The 22197-nt window shown below is 45.7% G+C and overlaps 1 protein-coding gene across 6 annotated transcripts in view; it reads left to right on the top strand.

Annotated features, from left to right (window-relative positions):
• CSTPP1 (centriolar satellite-associated tubulin polyglutamylase complex regulator 1) overlaps positions 1-22197 on the top strand; it is a 216443-nt gene that overhangs the window by 179651 nt on the left and 14595 nt on the right. For all 6 annotated transcript variants that reach the window (XM_012452501.2, XM_012452502.2, XM_012452500.2 and 3 more), the window contains one exon: positions 9086-9170. In XM_012452501.2, the coding sequence (XP_012307924.2) occupies positions 9086-9170 (85 nt within the window). The remainder of the gene's footprint in view (positions 1-9085; positions 9171-22197) is intronic.

Below are 22197 nucleotides of genomic sequence, written 5' to 3'. Positions count from 1 at the left end.
ATGGTGCGATCTTGGCTTACCACAACCTCCACCTCCCAGGTTCAAGCGATTCTCCTGCTTGCCTCCTGAGTAGCTGGGATTACCAGGCATGCACACCACACCCAGCTAATTTTGTATTTTGTTGTTGTTGTTGTTGTTAGTAGAGACGGGGTGGTCTCCATGTTGGCCAGGCTGGTCTCAAACTCCCGACCTCAGGTGATCCCCCCACTTCGGCCTCCCAAAGTGCTGGAATTACAGGCGTGAGCCACCGCACCTGGCCATCACGACTTTTTTTTTTTTGAGATGGAGTCTTGCTGTGTCACGTCACCCAGACTGGAGTGCAGTGGTGCAATCTTGGCTCACTGCAACCTCCGCCTCCCACGTTCAAACAATTCTGCCTCAGCCTCCTGAGTAGCTGGGATTACAGGTGCCTGCCACCACGCCCAGCTAATTTTTGTATTTTTAGTGTAGACAAGGTTTCACCATGTTGGTCAGGCTGGTCTCAAACTCCTAACCGAGTGATCCATCTGCCTCTGCCTCTCAAAGTGCTGGGATTACAGGCATGAGCCACCACATCCTGAGGACATCCTGAGGACATACTGAGCCTCTACTCTTGACCATTGCACTATGTAAGACCCACTTCAGCGTTAGGGCCAGTGGTTTTTAAACTGCCCTTTGTAGAGCTCTAGAGTTTTAAGGTAGCACCTGAGGCCTCTTTCCTCGATTTCTCATCTGGGTGAGAGCTGTTGAAAAGAAAGTTGACTAAGAAAGCCTTTGTTTTTATAAATATTAAATATTGAGGTTCCTTACAAGATTGTCATTTGTTATTTTATTTCTTTGAGACAGGGTCTCACTCAGTCACCCAGGCTGGGCTGCAGTGCCGCGATCATGGCTCACTGCAGCCTTAACCTCTCAGACTCAAGCCGTCCGTCCTACCACCTCATCCTCCTGAGTAGCTGGGACTGCAAATGTGTGCCACCATGCACAGCTAATTTTTTCATTTTTATTTTTTGTAGAGATGAGGTTTCACTATGTTGCCCAGGCTGGTCTTGAACTCCTGGGCTCAAGCAATTCTCCTGTCTTGACCTCCCAAAGTGCTGGGATTACAAGCGTGAGCCACTGTGCCAGCCCTAGATTTCTGTTTTTTAAAAATATATATCTGTTAAAAATTTTTTTCAGGCCGGGTGCAGTGGCTCACAACATCCTTATTTTACAGATGAGAAAACTGAGGCCATGAAAAGTTGTGCCCAGATAGGTATAATCAATTCTTTGCCGAAATCAGACCAAGTTCTTTTCTCTATATCATGATATATCTCTGTAGTAGACTTTTCCCCCCTAAAACAACATAAAAACCTTCATTCTGGCCATAAGAACCCCTCAGAAAGAAATGTAAAATTCTGCCTTTTTCAAAGGTTGAGTGAAGTATTCCAGATATATCACCACTGGGACGGCATGATGTTCTCTCTTGCCTTTAGCACCATTAGAAGGGATTAAGGTCTATTCTCCAGTTTAGCTCTTGTGCCTGTTTAACCATTGCTGTTCAATTAAGAACAGGAATGCATTGCAGGAGTTGGTAACAACACCTGCTTCTTCCTGGAGGAGAATTATACCTTGGCCCTGAGGTGTCCGTTTCAAATGGCTCACCCTATTCTCCTGTTTCCAAACAAAAGCGGGAAGTAGTAACGCCTGGTGGAGCTGCAGGAGCACCTGAATAGTGGTGCAAATTCTAGGCTTGAGTCACTTTTTTTTTTTTTGAGACAGAGTGTCTCTCTGTCACCAGGCTGGAATGCAGTGGCGTGATCTCGGCTCACTGCAGCCTCCGCCTCCCGGGTTCAAGTGATTCTCCTGCCTCAGCCTCCCAAGTAGCTGGGACTACAGGCGTGCCACCAGCAGGCCCCGCTAATTTTTCTATTTTTAGTAGAGCCGGGGTTTCGCCATGTTGACCAGGATGGTCTCGAACTCCCAACCTCAGGTGATCTGCCCACCTCAGACTCCCAAAGTGCTGGGATTACAGGTGTCAGCCACTGTGCCCAGTTGGCTTGAGTGACTTCCTTGATGGGCTGCTGGAGCCTTTGGGAGCTTATGGTGCCAAGATCCTGCTCCACATTTTGGTGTCTAAAACCGCCTTCCATTTCCCCAATAATGGGTAGGAGACTACGTCCATGCCAGAGTAGCTAGCCCCGTTGCTACTAGAGCAGCTTTATTTTCTCCTGGCACTGGCGCCTCCTTCCACAGTGCCATACGGCTGCCCACCCTGGGCATATGCAGCCTGCATTTCATGTCCTCACGCTTTCTAAGACAGGACCTCTGCCAGAACAAAGCCTTGTCTGGGTCCTCCAATCCCTAACGGCCCCACTGTAATGAACAGACCCCAAGGGTTCGACATAGTATAGGGGATTCTTAACAGACCAGGCCTCTGGTTCAAGCCACCAGTGGTGGCTCAGGATGGCCATGGTTGGCCTAAAAACCTGGTAAGAAAAACCTGATGGTATGTCGTACATGACCTTGGGAAGAATGTTGAGATCCTGACTAGAAATGCCCTCATTTCTTTAAATCTTTACCTGCTATCTATAAACAGTTCCTGGAGAGTTGCTTTTGTTCATTTTAAACATTGCCATAAAATTGTTACTGTGTCCAATTTAATACTTTGCCTAGAACAAATATACCACCAAACAGAAACAGACTAAATACATTTCTAGCTTGGTGTCCAGCTTAGTCATAATAAAATATAAAACTAAAGGGGCTTCCTGCCCCCACGGGAACACACTGAAGATGCTCTGGGGAGTAACAAGCTGGCAAAGGATAGTGTTCAAAATGGCCCAAATACTTTACCCGGCAGGTCTCATTCCTTTTGTAAGTTCATTTCCATTCAGTAAACTAATTATCATTTCCCTCCATTTATAATATAAAACACCAGTGCTGCCAAAGGAGATAAAATTGAATAACACAGCCTCCTCTTTTTCTAGGGCTTTGCTTGATAGGAACATGGCCCTAGTATGGTAGCAATCTTTCTGTGACTTGTGGTACCAACTGCTACTTGGTGAGTGAAGCCTTCAGATGTCTTGCCTCCTTCTCCCCTTCCCCCGCACTCTCTCTCACTCCCTTCCCCCTCCTCTCAGAGTAGCACTGAGAAGTATTTACTCAGCTGTGGCCTGGTAACAAAGCCTCGGTGTCCCAGGGATTGGAAGGGGTGGTGTGGTCATGCCCCAAACTATCCGTGTCCTTCCGAGCATCTCTTGGCAGAGCAGCCTGGCTGAGGATGAGTGTCATTTAGAGTGAGCCTTCACAACCCCTGCATAAAAGAACATAAAAACAATTGCAACTGAAAATTGGAGAGTCCACACATGGGCTGTGGTATTCTCTGGCCTCTGTGGTAGTCCTATTGAGATCATGCAGCCAACCAGCTAGAGGCTGCTCAGTCCTCTGGGATTCCCATGGCTTGTAGCATTTCATTATCTTCAGCTCTTGTTCAGCACTAGCTCGCTCAACCAACATGTAGGCACTCACACAAATGAATTTAGACCCAGCCCCATTTCATCCCCCATACTTTTAGAGCTAAAAGGCCTTGACTTCAGCTTTAGGGAAGGCTTTCTCTGAAGGAATAAACATATGGCCCCAGTTCCTTCCATCTGGCACTCCTCCACGGGTCTTCTTTAGCGACACCACTGTGAGCCTGGCAAAGGTACCATTTCCCAGGAAGAGGAGAGGTATCTGATCTACAACCACACTCCACCACAGTTCTTCTGAGCAAATGTGGACATGCACGGTGGTCTGCAAGGAGGGTGTGGAAATGACTGAGCTGCTCCCACAGAGCTTCAGAGGCAGGACTCACCACAGCAAGGAGGCAGACCACATGTCAGAACGACATCCTTTTCCTACAAATGAGGAGTGCGCCCTTGAATAGATTGGGAATCAGTAATTTCTGACTAGATTCATTGTCTTAGCTAAAGTAAATTCATCTAACACTGTAGGATTAGAGTGGAGATAATCAACAGAAGGATATTTTGAGTCAGGGCACTGCTTATTTTGAATCAGTAGTATTCATGCTAAACTAAAAGCCTCTAATTGGTTGTCATGAACTTTGAACTAAAGCAATCAGCACAATGCCTGGTGCATTGCAGTAAACATGTTGAAGGAATGAATGAATAAAAACATGCCTCACATGTGACCCAAATAAAAATTCATAGGGACAAAGTCCTGGTCACTGTGTGAACACAGAGATAGGGGATCTCCAGCCCTAGGCTTCCTTTGGTTTACATAGAAAAATCAGTGACACAGCCTGGTGCGGTGACTCATGCCTGTAATCCCAGCACTTTGGGAGGCTGAGGTGGGTGGATGGCCTGAGGTCAGGAGTTTGAGACCAGCCTAGCCAACATGGTGAAACTTCGTCTCTACTAAAAATACAAAAATTAGCTACATGTGGTGATACATTGTTATGAAAAGAAATATTCAAGCTGATTGATGAGCACTTGGTGAGAAGGCCAACGAGCCCGTGAAGTGTAGTGAACCTGCCATGGTTTATCGTGTTTCCCAAGAGTTACAGTACCCAGGATGTAGAGTCTTTTCCTTTTTTCACACTTTTCAGCTCCTGGCTTCTCCTCATACCGCTGTAAGTTTGCAGAAATGCCTCCTGTGCCTGGAGATCCCCTATCTTTGTGTTCACACGGTGACCAGAACTTTGTCCCTATGAATTTTTATTTGGGTCACTATGTGAGGCATATTTTTATTCATTCATTCATTCAACAGATGTTTACTGCAATGCACCAGGCACTGTGCTGGTTGCTTTTTTTTTTTTTTTTTTTTTTCAAATAGAGACGGGGTTTCACCATGTTGATCAGGCTGGTCTCGAACTCCTGACCTGGTGATCCGTCTGCCTCAGCCTCCCAAAGTGCTGGGATTACAGGCATAAGCCATCATGCCCAGCCTGTGCTGGTTGCGTTAGCTAAGTTCAAAGATTCCTTAATTTCAGGACTTCAAGTTTTAATCAGTTAATAATTATAAAATAATGCTACCACTTATTGACACTTTGCTAACTTTTTTCAGAAAAGCATCTTATATACCTCTTTTGATCTTTTTCAGTTCCATTAGGTACGTACTGTAGTTATTCACACTTTTAGGACAAGGAAACCAAGGTTCAGGGAAGTTGTACAACTTGTCTAGTCATGCTGGTGGCAAGTAGTGGAGCTAGGTTTTGAAGCCAGGTCATCTGATTGCAAAGCCAGAGTTCTGCAGTAATGCAAGCGCCCTGCCCAACTACCCCGTGCTGTTTAAAGTGGCCTTCCTGAAGGGCACCTGTGTGTTTAACGTTGATATAAAGACTGCCAGTCACCTGGTGTGAATAATCCTATCATCAGAAGTTAAGTCCTTCACAGAGCAGCTGGATCCCACCTGCTAGGGTGGAACTTGCAGGACCTTCGGAGCCTGCGTTGGGCCTAGGTCTGAATCTTAGCCCTCTTCCTAGCTGTTTCCTTGAGAAAATTATTATACCTCACTGAGCCCTAGTTTCTTTATTTCTGAAATAATAATAGCAAGTACTAACAGATGGCCCTTATGATGGATCAGACACTGTTCTAAGCACTTTACATTAACTCACAACAACTCTGCGATGTTCATACTGTCATTTCATAGATGGGGAACCTGAGGCATGGAGTGCTTAAAGGTCAAGTAACTTGAAGTCAGTGGCAAAGCTAAGATTTGGACCCAAGCAGTCTAACTCCGAAGTCCATGCTATTAGCCACAATGCTATGCTGTGCTGCCTCTGGAGAAGATAAAATCAAGGGTGTAAAACACCTCTGGTCTGCAGCCAGCCACACAATGTGGGAGACTAGTCCAAGGCTTAGAAGAAGAAAGTCTAGCAGGTCTGACCACCCACAAAAGGAGACACACAAATTTGTGCAGAGTGTACTGATTCTGATCTTACACCAAAGCCTTATTATGTCTTTGCCTTTGAACTCACAAGACCTACTGGCTGTCTCCCTTCTCATTGTGGGGGTATTCCTTTAGAGAAGATATCTATTGATACACAGTACCTCCCCTGCACCTGCCAGGCAGGTGGGTGGGGATGAGAGACGGCGGTGTGGCCACCAGCACAAGTGTCCCCCAGCCCATGTCCTCTGGGTCTAACTGAGGCTGCTGTGCTGGAGCCTGTCTCACCTGTTGACAGTAATTAGAACCTTTCAGACTCAATTTCTCACACGGAAAATCCCAATTCACTTGAATTGTCTCCTTGATCCAGTTCACCTGTAGCTATTTAGTTCCTGCAGTTAGTTTAGAGGGGAAAACAAGCTCTTAAGCCTCACACATTATAGCTGGTAAGATCAAGGTGCTGACGGTGTTAGCTGGGTAGGCTTTGGAGCCAGACTGCCTGGTTTGAATTCCAGTTCCACCTCTTAAGTGTGCACAATCTGAGTTTTTGTGTCTGTGAAATGAGGATAATAGTGAAGATTAGTGAGGTAACGTATGTAAACCCCTTAGAACAGTGCCTCCTCGAGAGGAAGTGCTCAATGAATGTTAGCCGTGTTATCATTAATACATTCCTGCTGCCATCAGCCTCCCTTCGCTCCTTCCCAGCCTGAGATCTTGCTCAGGGAAGACAGGTCCCCTTCCTGTCCCCTACCCTGGACCCTCCTCTCCTTGATCACCAGCTTATTTCATCCCTCTAAACTTCCTCATCCTCATCTGTCAAATGGGACTGGGAATAATGGAGCCTAATTCATAAGGTTGTTGCTGTGAAGGCTATGTAATTTTTTTTTTTTTTTTTTGAGATGGATTCTCGCTCTGTCACCCTGGCTAGAATGCAGTGGCGTGATCTCAACTCACTGCAACCTCTACCTCCTGAGTTCAAGCAATTCTCCTGCCTCCTAAGTAGTTAGGATTGCAGGCACCTGCCACCATGCTGGGATAATTTTTGTATTTTTGGTAGAGATGGGGTTTCACCACGTTGGCTCCTCAGTGTTCTGATTTTGAAACAAGTCTTACCGCTCATAGTTCTCTCAATACCCACTGTACGGCAGCTGAGGAGTGTCTCAAAGTGGCAGAAATCATCTGGCCTTGATATTATCTGATCACTACTTCAGTAGAATTAGAACGCCTCTCTCCACACCACCAACACAGAGTCTGTGCAGAAGAATAACAACAACAATAACCAATAGACTACTTCTTCACAATTAAAAGTTTATTTGCTTGCATTTTTATTAATCTCTTTATCTGAATGCTGTCCGTACTTAACATTTAGAAGAGTCAAGTTCCAGAAGTGGTGAGCAGGATGTTTTCTGTTTTTAGTATTTTTAAGAGCTTTTGTGCATTAGAGAAGTACACAGTGATATTTGTAAATCATTATTCTGTCTTGGAAGTAAATATTTGAAGTACATGAGTAAGAATAACATCCAGAACCTGAAGAGGGACTAGGGTGTAGAAACCAGGAAGCTAATGTTGAATCCTAGCATTGTCTTTCTTAATTAACTCTCTCTCATTTTTTCATTTTCCTTCATTCTGTTATCGTCCCAAGGATATTTTGTAGGTAATTTGGGGGATAAATGTAAGTTCCTATGAAACACTTTGACTCTCCCTAAGAATGCTATCTATCACATGTATCCACCAAAGTTTAGCCTAGAAAAGCACTGATGATTCAAAGATGTAACTTTCTTTATTTGCTCCCTGCCAGAAATCACTCTTCTCTCTACATGGGGAGTTCTGGAGTGAGAATAAACTGGGAACACATTAGATTCACTGGCTTTTCTCCCTTCCCCTCGCCTTTATCCTCACCCCAAGTCTGAGACCACGAATGGCGAAGACTCCCTCCTTGAAGAACAAGACCTCCTGCCAGGCTGTGCCCGAGGTCAGGCGAGTGGGAAGAGGAAACTGCCACAAAAGCCATCTTGATCCTTTGACCTATATTGACGCTGAGTCTGTTCCTTTGGTGTTCCTGACTTCGGCAGTGTGGTTAGTCAAACTCTCTGTCCCCACCTTGAATTGAGCTTTAATGAAAAAGTACTAGGAACCCAGGACTTTCCCTGGAGATTTGGGGTTTTTGTCTTGGAAAAACATCAACCGAACTAGCAGGGGCAGGAGGTCTGGATTCCTGTGGCTTTGGGTTAACTTAGGTCCAGTGAAGCCAAGTGCCTGTGATCATCATCTCCATTCCCCAAATGTAGCCATGCCCTCTGGTTTCCCTCCTCTCACTCATCCTCCTCCCAATTAGACAGGCTCTGGGTTGGATTGCTCTCAGGTTAGTGTTACTGGGTTCTTCCATATTCGAAATGCTTTGGTATGTGGTGATACTTGCACGTTCTTACTCCTTGGCTGATCTGAAATCTTTTGCCTTCAGTACATGCAGCAACAAAATTACTTTTAAGCATCAGTGTATTTCTTCTCCCTCGGGATCCTGTAAATCTCTCTGAGATTCGCCTCTCTGGGTACTCTGCTGGGCCACAGAACCTCATCCTGGCCCACCTCTCCCAAAGCACTGCTTCTGTATATCAGGAATCATTTGGTTGCCTTGACTGTATATCTTGGACGTTTGTCTTGGCTTCCTATAATAGGATGACCAGATTTGTTGCAGGCATCAAAGAGAAGCCAGCCTGCTGCGGTGCTGGATGACAGAGTAATGAGGTCTGTGGGTTTCTATGCTATACTCCTCCTCCACGCACAGCGAGAGTGTTTGCCTTGGTACTGCTTCCAGATATTCTGTGGATGGTCTTTGGGAATGTGGTGGTAAATGTCACCATGCCAGAGAATTTCAGCAGATTTAACCGGCTTTGAAATGACTTGTTCTTCCAGATTTTTATATACAAAGAAAACCAAACTAAAGAAGGTTGATAAAGGTGCCTCTCCCGTTTGCTGTCTTTACCCGACCAGTTTTCATACCAGGGAAGCTCCTTTGGTCAAAACGTTGTAACTGGGTGCCTCCCACCCAGGAAAGGCTTTGTAGGAATATTGATCTTAAAATCTCACACCTAGAGGTTAGAGACTAGCATACCCTTAACACTGACTCACCTTTAAAAGAGCAGCTCTACCAAGACCAGGTCTGAAACTCATGAAATGAACAAAAAGAGAACAGTGACTTGAGATGCAGAGACCTAACGTGTTCCTCCCATTTCCACTTCAGATTTGCTGACTATGAAAGAATATCACTGTTTGCTGCAATTACTGTGCCCTGATTTCCCGCTGGAGCTCACTCAGAAAGCAGCCAGGTACGTCTCCTGGATTCTTGAAACCAACTCAGCTGTGTGGCCGCTGCTTCTTAGAGAAACCTGAAGTGTATACAAATGAAAAAGGAGCATTTCGGGAAGAAACTGGCACTGGTAGAGGGGTCTATTTGGGATTTGCCCCAAAACAAAATACGTTCTGCATTTCCAAAGGGAAGCGAAATGAGTCTTTGTGGTTGCTGTGGGGAGCCTCAGGGTCTGAAGATAGAGTTGGAGGGTGGTGAGATGAAGAGGCAGAAAAAGCCCAACCCCTACACACACACACACACACACAGCCTAGAGGATATTCTGAGAAAAGAGGGGCTGTATTTGTGTGTTTTCACACTATCGTAAAAATACTACCCAAGACTGGGTAATTTATAAAGAAAAGAGGTTTAATTGACTCTCAGTTCTGCACGGTGTCAGGAAACATACAATCATGGCGGAAGGCAAAGGGGAAGCAAGGACTTCTTTCACATGTGGCAGGAGAGAGAAGTGCAGGCAGGGGCAATGCCAGATGCTTATAAAACCATCAGATCTCGAGAACTCACTCAGTATCACAAGAACAGCATGGGGGAAACCGCCCATGTGATCCAATCACCTCCCACCAGGTCGCCCTCTCAACACCTGGGGATTACAATTCGGGATGAGATTCAGGTGGGGATGCAAAGCGTAACTGTATCGGGATGAGGGTTGGCAGTGACTTGTGACGAACAGGGTTGACGTTGGGGACTGGAAGGGCATGAAGGTGATAAAGCCCCAGCTGAGGGAAGGGCAGAGTATATTATTTATGTCAGCAGAAGCTTTTCAAGATCAGTCCAGCCAGGACTTAGAAGCCAGGGTTAGAAGCCCCTAATTTCTGTGTTGGGTTTCACCATCATTCACAATTTTTAACCACATGAGGTAGTTGGACTATGCCTCAGTTAACTTTTACTTACTTAACTCAAAACCTGAGCTAGGCCGGGCATGGTGACTTACACCTGTAATCCCAGCACTTTGGGAGGCCAAGGCAGGCAGATCACCTGAGGTCAGGTATTCAAGACCAGTCTGGCATACATGGGGAAACTCCATCTCTACTAAAAATACAAAAAATTAGCCAGGCATGGTGGTGCACACCTGTAGTCCCAGCTACTCAGGAGGCTGAGGGAAGAGAATTGTTTGAAACTGGGAAGCAGAGGTTGCAGTGAGCCAAGATCGCCTCACCGCACTCCAGCCTGGATGACAGAATGAGACTCCATCTCAAAAAAAAGAAAAAGGAAAAAACAAACCTGAGCTAGGGTTGCAAGTGGATATGTAGCAAAAATCACGTTTATTGAAGAATGCCTACCTTCCCTAAATCATATTGAATGCATTTACCGTCATTGTTCTATTTAAATGTGTTTACCTTAACTGTCTCACCTAATCCTTGTAAAAACTGTTACTTTCCTTTAAAATGATCCTTTGTGGTTTCTGTGGGGAGCCTTAGGCTCTGAAGACAGAGTTGGAGGGTGGCGAGAGAATTAGGCAAACAACAAAACACACACACACACACACACACACACACACACACACCCTCCTAGGGTATATTCTGAGGAAAGAAGGGGCAAAGGTTGGCAGTGACTTGTGATGAAGAGGGTTGTGGTTGGAGACCAGAGAGGCATGAAAGTGGCCGGGCAGTGGCTCATGCCTGTAATCCCAACACTTTGTGGGAGGCTGAGGTGGGTGGATCACCTGAGGTCAGGAGTTGGAGACTAGCCTGGCCAACATGGCAAAACCCCATCTCTGCTAAAAGTACAAAAGTTAACCCAGTGTGGTGGTGGGCATCTGTAATCTCAGCTATTTGGGAGGCTGAGGCAGGAGAATCACTTGAACCTGGGAAGTAGATGTTGCAGTGAGCCGAGATTGTGCCACTGCACTCCAGCATGGGGGACGGAGTGAGACTCCATCTCAAAAAAAAAAAAAGGCAAGAAAGTAATGAAGGCCCCAGTTGAGGGAAGGCTATTACTGCTCACTTCATTGAAGTGGGAACTGAGGCTCAGAGAGGGTAACAACGTCACGCGAATATACTGATAGCTTATAAGTAGCAGAGGCGGGACTGGAACCTCAGTCAGCCTGAATCCAGAGACAGGGATCGGGAACACGAGGAGATTCAGAGTCTCCCACCTGTCATGGTGTCATTTCTGCTTTGTGGTTTGACCCATTGAAAACAAAGCTGTATAGGCTGCATTGCACCAAGAATCACCTCACTCCTTTTGAAACGTGCCAACCAACTCCTCCACTGACTTTGAAGATGGGAACTTTATTCCTCCCAGCGACAGACACCAGCCCCACGGTGGGACAGGGTGTTTTGCGGCTCACAGCTCATGACCTAATTTTGCTGGTCATGTGCAAAACCTGTTTAGTGATCACACGCTCCAAAGTTTGTAGGTTTTTTCCCTCATTATTCAGGGGAGACTTTTCTTTCCCGATAGCAACTGCCACTGGTAAAAGCTGCAGTTTGGGTTTTATCATTTTGATTTATCTGCTATCCAAAGGAGATTGGGATTTTTTCTTCACTGAAAAATTTAAAAAGTATGGGAGCTTATCTCTTGTAATTTAAAAGCAGCCAAGTGAAGTTAGCTTAAAATTTCCATGATAGTTCCCCTTTGGGCTCAAATCATTTTTATTTATTTATTTATTTAGAGACAGTATCTCACTCTGTCATCCAGGCTGGAGTGCAGTGTTGTGATCTCAGCTGACTGCAACCTCTGCCCCCGCTCTCCCTGGGTTCAAGTGATTCTCCTGCCTCAGCCTCCTGAGTAGCTAGGGTTACAGGTGCGCACACAATGCCCAACTAATTTTTTTTTTTTTTTTTTTTTTAAGTAGATATGGGTAGGGTTTCACCTACCCAGGCTAGTCTCAAACTCCTGACCTCAAATGATCTGCCCACCTCAGCCTCCCAAAGTGCACTGGGATTACAAGCGTGAGCCACGGCGCCCAGCCTGGGCTCAGATCATTTTAAGGAAGATTCAGCCCCAAAATCTGGGGAGATAAACTCAGCATCCTTAAAGACTGAACTTAAGAATGAAGGTCAGGTATGACAACAATTAGAGAATTTCTAAATAAAGAAAAGGAACCATAAGTGTGAGAGTGTATGTCCCAAGAGGGCAGGTAGAACCATAGTAATCTTGTTTGCTGCTTAATCACTGTCACTTAGCATAGTACTTAGATACATGCCAGACACTCCATAAATGCCTGCTGAATGAATCAATACGTGCTTGAATGTGTTAGTGAATATTCCTTGTCTGGCGTTTTACATGATTCTAATAGTCCATGATTCTAAGAACAAGAATCAGCAACTGTGTCCCATATTCATTTGTTCATATGTTTATTCATCAAATATTTCTTTTTAACAGCTTTTTGAAATACAATTTATATACCATATACTTCACTCATTTAAAGTGTAAAATTCAATGGCTTTTAATATATTTCTAGAGTTGTGCATCCATTGCCACAGTCCATTTTAGAACATTTTCATTACCCTAAAAAGAAATCCTATACCCCTTAGCCATTACTCTTCAGTCCCCCCTCCTTCATCTTCCCCAACCCTAGGCAACCTCTCATCTACTTTCTGTCTCTATAGATTTATCCACTGGCCATTTCAAATAAGTAGAATTGAGGCCAGGCACAGTGGCTTATGCCTGTAATCCCAGCACTTGGCGAGGCCAAGTGGGGAGGATTACTTGAGCTCAGGAGTTCCAGACCAGCCTAGGCAACATGGTAAAACCCCATCTTTACCAAAAATACAAAACCAGCCAGGCATGGTGGCATGTGTCTGTGGTCCCAGCTACTTGGGAGGCTGAGGTAGGAGGATTGCTTGAGCCTGGGGGTGCAGAGGTTGTAGTAAGCTGAGATTGTACCACTGTACTCTAGCCTGGGTGACAGAGTGAGACTTCGTCTTTGAAGAAAAAGAAGAAGAAGAAATCAAATAAGTAGAATCATATATGTGTTCTTGGCTGGTCATGGTGGTTCATGCCTGTAGTCCTAGCACTTTGGGAGGCTGAAGCAGGCAGATCATTTGAGGTCAGGATTTTGAAACTAACTGGCCAACATGGTGAAACACCATCTCTACTAAAAATACAAAAATTAGCCAGGCATGGTGGTGCATGTCTGTAATCCCAGCTGCTCGGGAGGCTGAGGCAGAAGAGTCTCTTGAACCGAGGAGGCAGAAGTTGTAGTGAGCCGCGATCACGCCGCTGCACTCCAGCCTGGGCAACGGAGCAAGACTCCATCTCAAAAAAAAAAAAGTGATCTTTTGTGACTAGTTTCATTTATTAGGTTGGTGCAAACGTAATTGTGGTTTTTGCCGTTATTTTCAAAACCGCAATTACTTTTGCTCCAACCTAACAGCAGTGTTTTCAGGGTCTATCCATGTGCTGTACGTGTCAGTACTTCATTCACCAAATGTTTCTTGAGTGCTGATTTTGTGCCAGGAGCTATTCTGGGGATACAGTCATGAATAAGATATCGTTTCTGCCTCTCAAAGAACTTGATTTAGAAGGGGATTGCTTAGGTACTGGTCGCTGGCTGCCACCAATCTGTGCATATGACTTTGGTTTTGATCAATCACTCCAGAATAGCCACTGACCTCTTTTCCCATCCTGTGATGTGCAGGAGCTTATGAAAGTGAGCCTTAGATATGCATCCTAGCCCCCCGCAGCCACAGCTTTGCATTTGCCCAGCTCTCCTCAGACCCTTCCAAACAATCTGATACATGGAGGCACCATAAGATTTGAGTATAGGTGCCAGAACCCTGTAAGAACCAAAAATTCTCAATAACAACGTGTAATTGTACAGTTATTGATACCAAAGTGCTTCTGGAATGGTATTCCTCTATTTGTGGCTGGAAACTTACCCAGTCCTCACCTAGAGGCCTGCTGTTTGACAGAAACCTCAGAGCTTTCTATTTGAGGAGGAGGAAGCATCGAAGCCAATCCATGTCAACAGCAGTGTGAGGGAATTATGGGAATGGCAGTAACAGCAGAAGGGCCCAGGGTAACCTCACGGCAATGGCTGCAGTTAGATGAATTCAGAATTAGGAGAGGTTTGTTTTCTCCCTGTGGATGAGCATCAAGCTTCTGTGTCAACCTCATCTCCTCAATGCCATGCTTTCCCCTCTGTACTCCAGCTGGTGTGTACGTAGAAAACTTGTATGTATCCCAGAAAGTGTCCCCTGATTTTGTAAGCTACTCTCATTTTGTCCTGAAGGTCAGGATCTCAGCTTCCACACACACACCTATGCATCTGGCCAGAATCGCAAATGGGGGTGGTTGAGACTTCAAAGCAGTTACTATTGCTAGAAGAGGAACTGCTCTCTCCCATCTCACTGCCAGGCTTACTTTATTTAGGACCCTGAGGTCTGGGGACAGGCTGCAGAAGGAGGCTCCAGTCTGTGATGACGTATGCGTAAAAGAATGTAATCCACAGGCAGCTGTACACCGGAGCCTGTTCAGGGACATGGCGTCTCCACATACGCCTGCCTTATGTGCTGCAGGCATCATGGTCAGGCCCTGGGGCAGCAGGTGTGAGCTGGAAACACAGGAAAAGAAAAAGCAAACAGACTCCATGACAGCAGCCAACCTAGAGATCCCTCCACCTCACATGTCCCTGCAGCAGTTGGAGTAGTTTTATCCTTACGTGATCACCACAGCATCGCTTGCTTTCCATCCTCCATGGACTGGAAGCTTTCCTGATGGTTAAGAGCATGTAATTGGAGCCAGACTTCTTGAGTTCAAATCCTGGGTTCCACAGCATACTAGCTGTGCCCTTGAGAAAGGTATTTAATTTCTTTGAGCCTCAGTTTCCTCATTTGTAAAATGGGAATAATAATAGTTGTAATGATTGAAGGAAAAGTGTATGATGTGCTTAAAACAGTGGCAGGCACAGAGTCAACTTGTCATAATTGTTAGAAGTAATATTAAGCTTGACCCAGGAGAACACAGGCCCCATGGTATCAGAAAGCTCGAGTGTACATTCCACCTGTGCCCATTAACTAGATGACCCTGAGGAGATCTCTTAACTTGTCTGAGCCCTGTGTTTATATCTGTAAAATGAGGATGATAATAATAACTCATAGGGTATAAGATTTCAGTAACACCAATAAATTGCTTAGCATATTGTAGACATTAAATAATTATTTTTTTTTTTTTAGAGAAAGTCTTGCTCTGTTGCCCAGGCTGGAGTTCAGTGATCTCAGCTGGATCTCAGCTCACTGTAACCTCCGCCACCCAGGTTCAAGTGATTCTCGTGCCTCAGCCTCCCCAGTAGCTGGGATTACAGGCATGCACCACCATGCCCAGCTAATTTTTTGTATTTGTAGTAGAGACAGGGTTTCACCATGTTGGCCAGGCTGGTCTCAAACTCCTGGCCTCAAGTGATCCGCCCGACTCAGCCTCCCAAAATACTGGGATTGCAGGCATGAGCCACCATGCCTGCCCAGTAATAATCTCTTGTTGTTACAATAATGTTGGTATTAATAGTGCCAGATTTTTAAAAAAATAAATGAGAAGTTTCTGGATTTCCAAAGGCAATGCTTCCTGGCCTTTTTGCACTTCACAGCAATCAGAAAATAATATATAACAAAAATGTCCAGTAAAGACAAGACTGCTTGTGATTGGCCTGCAGGCTCTGGCCTCCTTTCAGCTGGGCCAAGGGGACCATCACACCTGTAAGTCATTTGAGGCCCAAGTGACACAGGGTTGGGAAGCTCTGCTCCAAGGGTGAAGATTTAAAGCACTGGTTCTCAGACTTGAGCATGCATCAGAATCACCTGCAGAGCTTGTTAAACCACACATGGCCGGACCACAGCCCCAGAGTTCACTAGGTTTAGGGCAGGCTCAAAAATTAGTATTTCTAAAGTTCCCCAGTGATGCTGATAGTCTGGGAAACATACAATGAGAACCACTGATTTAAAGTATTGCCTGCCATTCTTTTTTTTTTTTTTTGAGATGGAGTCTCTCACTCTGTCGCCAGGCCAGAATACAGTGGTGCAATCTTGGCTCACTGCAACCTCTGCCTCCTGGGTTCAAGCGATTCTCCCCCCTCAGCCTCCCAAGTAGCTGGGACTGCAGGCATGCACCACCACACCGAGCTAATTTTTGTATTTTTAGTAGAGATGGGGTTTCACCATGTTGGCCAGTATGGTCTTGATCTCTTGACCTCATGATCCGACCACCTCAGCCTCCCAAAGTGCTGAGATTACAGGCCTCAGTCACCACACTTGGCCATATTGCCTGCCATTCTTATTCTGGCCGGGTGCGGTGGCTCACACCTGTAATCCCAGCACTTTCAGAGACGGAGGCGGGGGTGGGCGGATCACTTGAGGTCAGGAGATCAAGACCAGCCTGGTCAACACGGTGAAACCCCGTCTCTACTAAAAATACAAAAAAAGCAGGGCATGGTGGTGTATGCCTGTAATCCCAGCTACTCAGAAGCCTGAGGTGGGAGAATCATTTGAACCCGGGAGGCAGAGGTTGCAGTGAGCCAAGATTGTATCATTGCACTCCAGCCTGGGTGACAGAACGAGACTCCATCTCAGACCAAAAAAAAAATATATATGTGTGTATATATATATATATATGTATTTCATGATATATATTTCATGAATGAAAGAATGGGAAAAGAAAAGATAGTCTGATGGGGAGACATTATGGGTGCAGCGATAAGGCAGGTATCTGCAGAAGGATTTGTAGAGGAGAGGCAGAAAGAGACACCAAGAAAGCAGAAAGCTGTATCCTCAGGGCATAGCGTGAGGTCTGGCAGGTACCAGACACTACTCAGTAAACACCTGAAAACTGAATATAGGAATGAAACATCACTCCCCATTCAGTAAGTTATAATTTTTGAAAATAGGTAATTTTTTGAGGGCCACATGACAGGTATTTTATGTGGATTATCTCATTAAATCCTTAAAACGACTCTATCAGATATGTACTATAAAATGAGGAAATTGAGGCTTAGACCAATTACATAACTTGATCCAGGTCACAAGCCAGTAAGTAAAGGAAATGGGATCTGAATCCAGGGCTGTCTGCCTCCAGCGCCTGAGTCCTTTGCCATTGGGCTACACTGGGGCTTTGTGACACAGGGACCATCTGAAAAGTAACTCTCTAGAATGGGGGTGAGTAGTTATGTCTAAAACCAGATTCCTTAGGAGCTTATATGTTTTGAAGCACCATATATATTCACAACATAATCATGATAACAGAGCTTTTTCTATTAAACATATAATACTCATTAGGGGTGCTGGCCTTTGGTGAGGGAGAAGTTAAATAGTGTTTCCAATGAGAAAAGAGAAGGGAATGTAACTCCTTTAAATCCAGCCAGTTCTAAAATGTTAGAATAAGAATGGCAGGCAATACTTTTATTTTATTTTTTTGGTCTGAGATGGGTAGATGTTGCCCCAGCCCTGGAGGAACTTACAAACTGATAGAACAGCAAACATTAAACAGATGAAACTAAGTGCTCTAGAAACCTAGAAACAGGAGGACCAACCTAATCTGGGGGATCATGGAAGTTTCTTCCATAAGAAAGAGATGTTGAGGCCGGGCACAGTGGCTCACCCCAGCACTTTGGGAGGCAGAGGTGGGTGGATCACGAGGTCAGGAGCTCAAGACCAGCCTGGCCAACAAGGCCAAACCCCGTCTCTACTAAAAATACAAAAAAATTAGCTGAGTGTGGTGGCAGGTGCCTGTAATCCCAGCTACTAGGGAGGCTGAGGCAGGAGAATTGCTTGAACCCAGGAGGCAGAGGTTGTAGTGAGCCAAGATCATGCCATTGCCAGCCTGGGCAACAAGGGCAAGATTCTGTCTCAAAGAAAAGAAAAACACAAGAAAGAGATGTCGAATCCAGGACCTGAAGGATTAGAAAGAGATTAATTTATCCCAGGAGATATCAAAACCGTCAAGATGAAAGGCCACCATAATTAAGAGTGTATGGTACTAGAGTAAGGATTAGACAAGTGGATCACACTGGACAGGACAGAACACATGCACACACTTACAAAAACTTGACATATAAAATGGTAATAATGCAGAACAATTGGGAAAAGGGTGGTTCAAAAAGTGGTGGGGCGGGGTGCAGTGACTCACGCCTATAATCCCAGCACTTTGGGAGGCCAAGGCAGGTGAATCACTTGAGGTCAGGAGTTTGAGACCAGCCTGGCCAACATGGTGAAATCTGGTCTCTACAAAAAATACAAAAATTAGCAGGGTATGGTGGTGTGCGCCTGTAATCCCTGCTACTAGGGAGGCTGAGGCAAGAGAATTGCTTGAACCAGGGAGGCGGAGGTTGCAGTAAGCTGAGATCACGCTGCTGCACTCCAGCCTGGGCAACAAGAGCAAAACTTCATCTCAAAAAATAAGTAAATAAAAAATAAAAACTATGTGGGCCAGGCACGGTGGCTGACGCCTGTAATCCCAACACTTTGAGAGACCGAGGTGGGTGGATCACAAGATCAGGAGTTTGAGACCAGCCTGACCAACCTCATGAAACCCCATCTCTACTAAAAATACAAAAATTAGCCTGGCATGGTGGTGCACACCTGTAATCCCAGCTACCCAGGAGGCTGAGGCAGGAGAATTGCTTGAACTTGGGAGGCGGAAGTTGTAGTGAGCCGAGATCATGCCATTCATTGCACTCCAGCCTGGGTGATATAGGAAGACTCTGTCCCCGCCAAAAAAAAAAGTATTTAAAAACTGTTATTGTTATTATTTTTTGAGATGGGGTCTTGCTCTGTCACCCAGGCTGGAGCGCAGTGGTGCATTCATAGCTCACTACAGCCTCAAACTCCTGGGCTCAAGTTATCTTCCCACCTCAGCCTCATGAGTAGCTAGGACCATAGGCACATGCTACCAAACCAGCTAATTTTTTATTTTGTAGAGATGAGGGAAGGGATCTTGCTATTTTGCTCAGGCTGGTCTTGAACCCCTGGCCTCAAGCAATCCTCCTGCCTCAACTTCCCATAAATTATTTTATTTTATTTTAAGATGGAGTCTTGCTGTGTTCCCCGGGCTGGACTCAAACTCCCAGGCTCAGGCAATTTTCTGCCTCAGCCTCCCAAGCAGCTGGGACTACAGGTGCACACCACCACACCCAGGTAAGAAATTTTTATAAAGAATTCCTACAAACTGGCCAGGCAGAGTGGCTCACACCTGTAATCCCAGTGCTTCGGGAGGCCGAGCCTGGTGGATCACCTGAGGTTAGGAGCTCGAGACCAGCCTGGCCAATATGGTGAAACCTCATCTCTACTAAAAATACAAAAATAAATTAGCCAGGCATGGTGGTGGCACCTGTAATTCCAGCTACTTGGGAGGCTGAGGCAGGAAAATTGCTTGAACCCAGGAGGTGGCAGTTGCAGTGAGCCAAGACTGCGCCATCACACTCCAGCCTGGGCAACAAAAACAAAACTCCATCTCAAAAAAAAAAAAGAATTCCTACAAATCAGTAAGAAAAAGATTAAGGATCTCAGTAGAAAAATAGTCCAAAGACATAAAGAGGCAATGCACAGAAGAACATTAACTAGTAATAAAACTTCGGGCATATTTTCATGCCCATACTCACCCGTAATCAGGAAACTGCCAGTCAAATGGAGATACCACTTCATACCTATCAAATAGGCAAAAATGTTAAAGTCTCATAATACAAATATTGGTGAAGATGTGAAATAGTGAGAACTCTCATAAACTGTGGGTAGGAGTGTAAATTATGACAATTACTCTCCAATAATTTAGGCAAATTTTAAAAGTTCAAGAGCTCCTTCTGGGAATAAGGAAACCCGTGGTATTGTCTGTAATAGCCACCACTGGAACAATCTGCGTGTCCCTCTGCTGAAGGAAGGAATAAAGTGTGACGTATTCGTACCGTAGGTGTGGAATTCTATCCAGCAGCTAAAATGAACAGCTAGATGTGCATCAATCCTGATGAATCTCAAAATGTCAGAGTTACAGAATGACACATAGAGTTTGAAATAAAGCAAAACAAACTATATAATGTTTTAAGAACATAGATATTTGCATGAGTTCATTATAAAGTCACGCAGAGGAGCCAGGTGCTGTGGCTCACACCTGTAATCCCAGCACGTTGGAAGGCCAAGGCGGGTGTATCACGGGGTCAGGAGTTTGAGATGAGCCTGACCAACAAGGTGAAACCCGGTGTCTACTAAAAATTAGCTGGGCGTGGTGACGCGCACCTGTAATCCCAGCTACTCGGGAAGCTGAGGCAAGAGAATAGCTTGAATCTGGGAGGCAGAGGTTGCAGTGAGCCAAGATCGTGCCACTTTGAGGAGGTTGCACTCTGGCCTGGGCAACAGAGTGAGACTCGATCTCAAAAACAAAAACAAAAAACATACAGAGAAACACTAGACCCTCAAGTTTTAGTAAACCATGGTGATTTCCCAGGGAAGGAAGGTAGAGGATAGGATGAGGGAGGGATGCACAGGTGGCTCAAATGGCAACTGTAATGCTGCATTTTACAAAGCTTTGAAAAACTAAAGCAAGGATAAGTAAGACGTTATGGTCCGATAAAATTTGCTAGTGGGGACACAGGTGTTTGTTACATTATTCTCTGTAGTTTTCTGAGGTTTTAAACACTTCCTTTAAATCAAAATTGATGGGGGGATTAGGTAGAGAGCAGTGAGAGCAAAAAGCATGTCAGGGAAAGTAAGCAGCGTGGAGAAGCAGCTAGGCTCTCGCCAGTAATGGCCCAGAGGAACCAAGAGAAGCCAGTAGGCCTGGATTTGAGGGATTTGAGGGCAGAGGGAGGGAAAGGGGCCTTTACAGGCCACACATTGGGTCTTTATTCTAAGGTCTGTGGACCAGTTCACCCCTAGCTGCCAGGCTTCCTGGGAGGTTCCAGAGTAATGAGGCCTTTAGGCTGTCTGCAGGGAAGCAGCAGCACCCGGAGCCTAAGCTTCCAGGCCTTCTGGGGCAGTTCTAACAAACACCCAGGCGGGGAGAAGGGAAGGGGCAGCAGCAGGAACGCTTCATTGTCACGAGACCGCGCAGAGCCCACGCTTTCTCACCAGAAGTGGCTGCAGGTGGTCTCGGAACTGTGATTAGCGTCAGAGAGGCCTGTATTTGAATCGCAGCTCTTTCGCTCCTAGTTTGTCACCTGTGTTAGGTTTCTTAATTCCTCTGAATGTCTGCGTTCTCCATAAAGATACTCGCTGAACTGACCTCATAGGATTAATATGAGCAGAAAATGAACTTACGGGTATGTAGTGTTGACAGAGTAAGTCCTTAATGAATATTAACTATCATTATCATCACAGTGTTTCCCACGCCCTCTGGATCAAGCGTCTTAGGCATTTCAGGGCAAGTAGGGTTTGGGGGAGGTGCAGGCTGGAGCCAGGGCAGAGCAATGACCTGGACATCCCATGCCACTTTCAAGGGCCTGGGCTAGAGGCAACCTGTGCAGCATGAGTGCCTCCAACCCAGCCCACGAGAGGAGCGACCCTCAGGAAACGTCCCAGGACACCTTCACAGCAGCCTCTGTCCTCCCACCTGGAGAAGGTAACCAGACATCGTGTCGTCGCTGCGTCTCTCTCATGGCCCTGACATTCACACAAAAACCACAGAGGTGCACTGTGAGCCCAAACAGCCTTGGGGACACACTTCAGCCACCCCATGAATGACGCTGGTCATGCGACCTCCTCAAAGAAGTCGATGGAAAGTGGCTCTTCTTTCTGGCCCTGGCTGAGGGCTGGCTTCCACCTGAGACCTCCGCCTGGTGGATGCTGGCAGCACACACTTCCTCTGGGCTCTATTTTTATTTGCCCTTTTGGGCTTTCCCAGCACTTTAAAGCAGATAGAACATACTTACTGATTACACCAAGCACTTACTCTGAGTGCCTGTTAGAAACTAACACATATAACACCATCATGCTGATGCTCCACAAGAATCCTGGGAGACAGGAACTAGGATAATTTCCTCTTCACAGAGGAGGAGACTGGGGTTCAGAGGGAAATGGTCACTTGGCCAGTGAGTGGTGGAACTGGGACTTGATCCTGGGGTCAGC

This window comes from Aotus nancymaae, unplaced genomic scaffold (genome assembly GCF_030222135.1).
Source record: "Aotus nancymaae isolate 86718 unplaced genomic scaffold, 86718_ANA_hifiasm-v0.15.2.pri h1tg000059l, whole genome shotgun sequence".
Taxonomy (NCBI): Eukaryota; Metazoa; Chordata; class Mammalia; order Primates; family Aotidae; genus Aotus; species Aotus nancymaae.
Note: the sequence above shows the minus strand (reverse complement) of the source record. Positions and strands in the feature narration are given on the sequence as shown.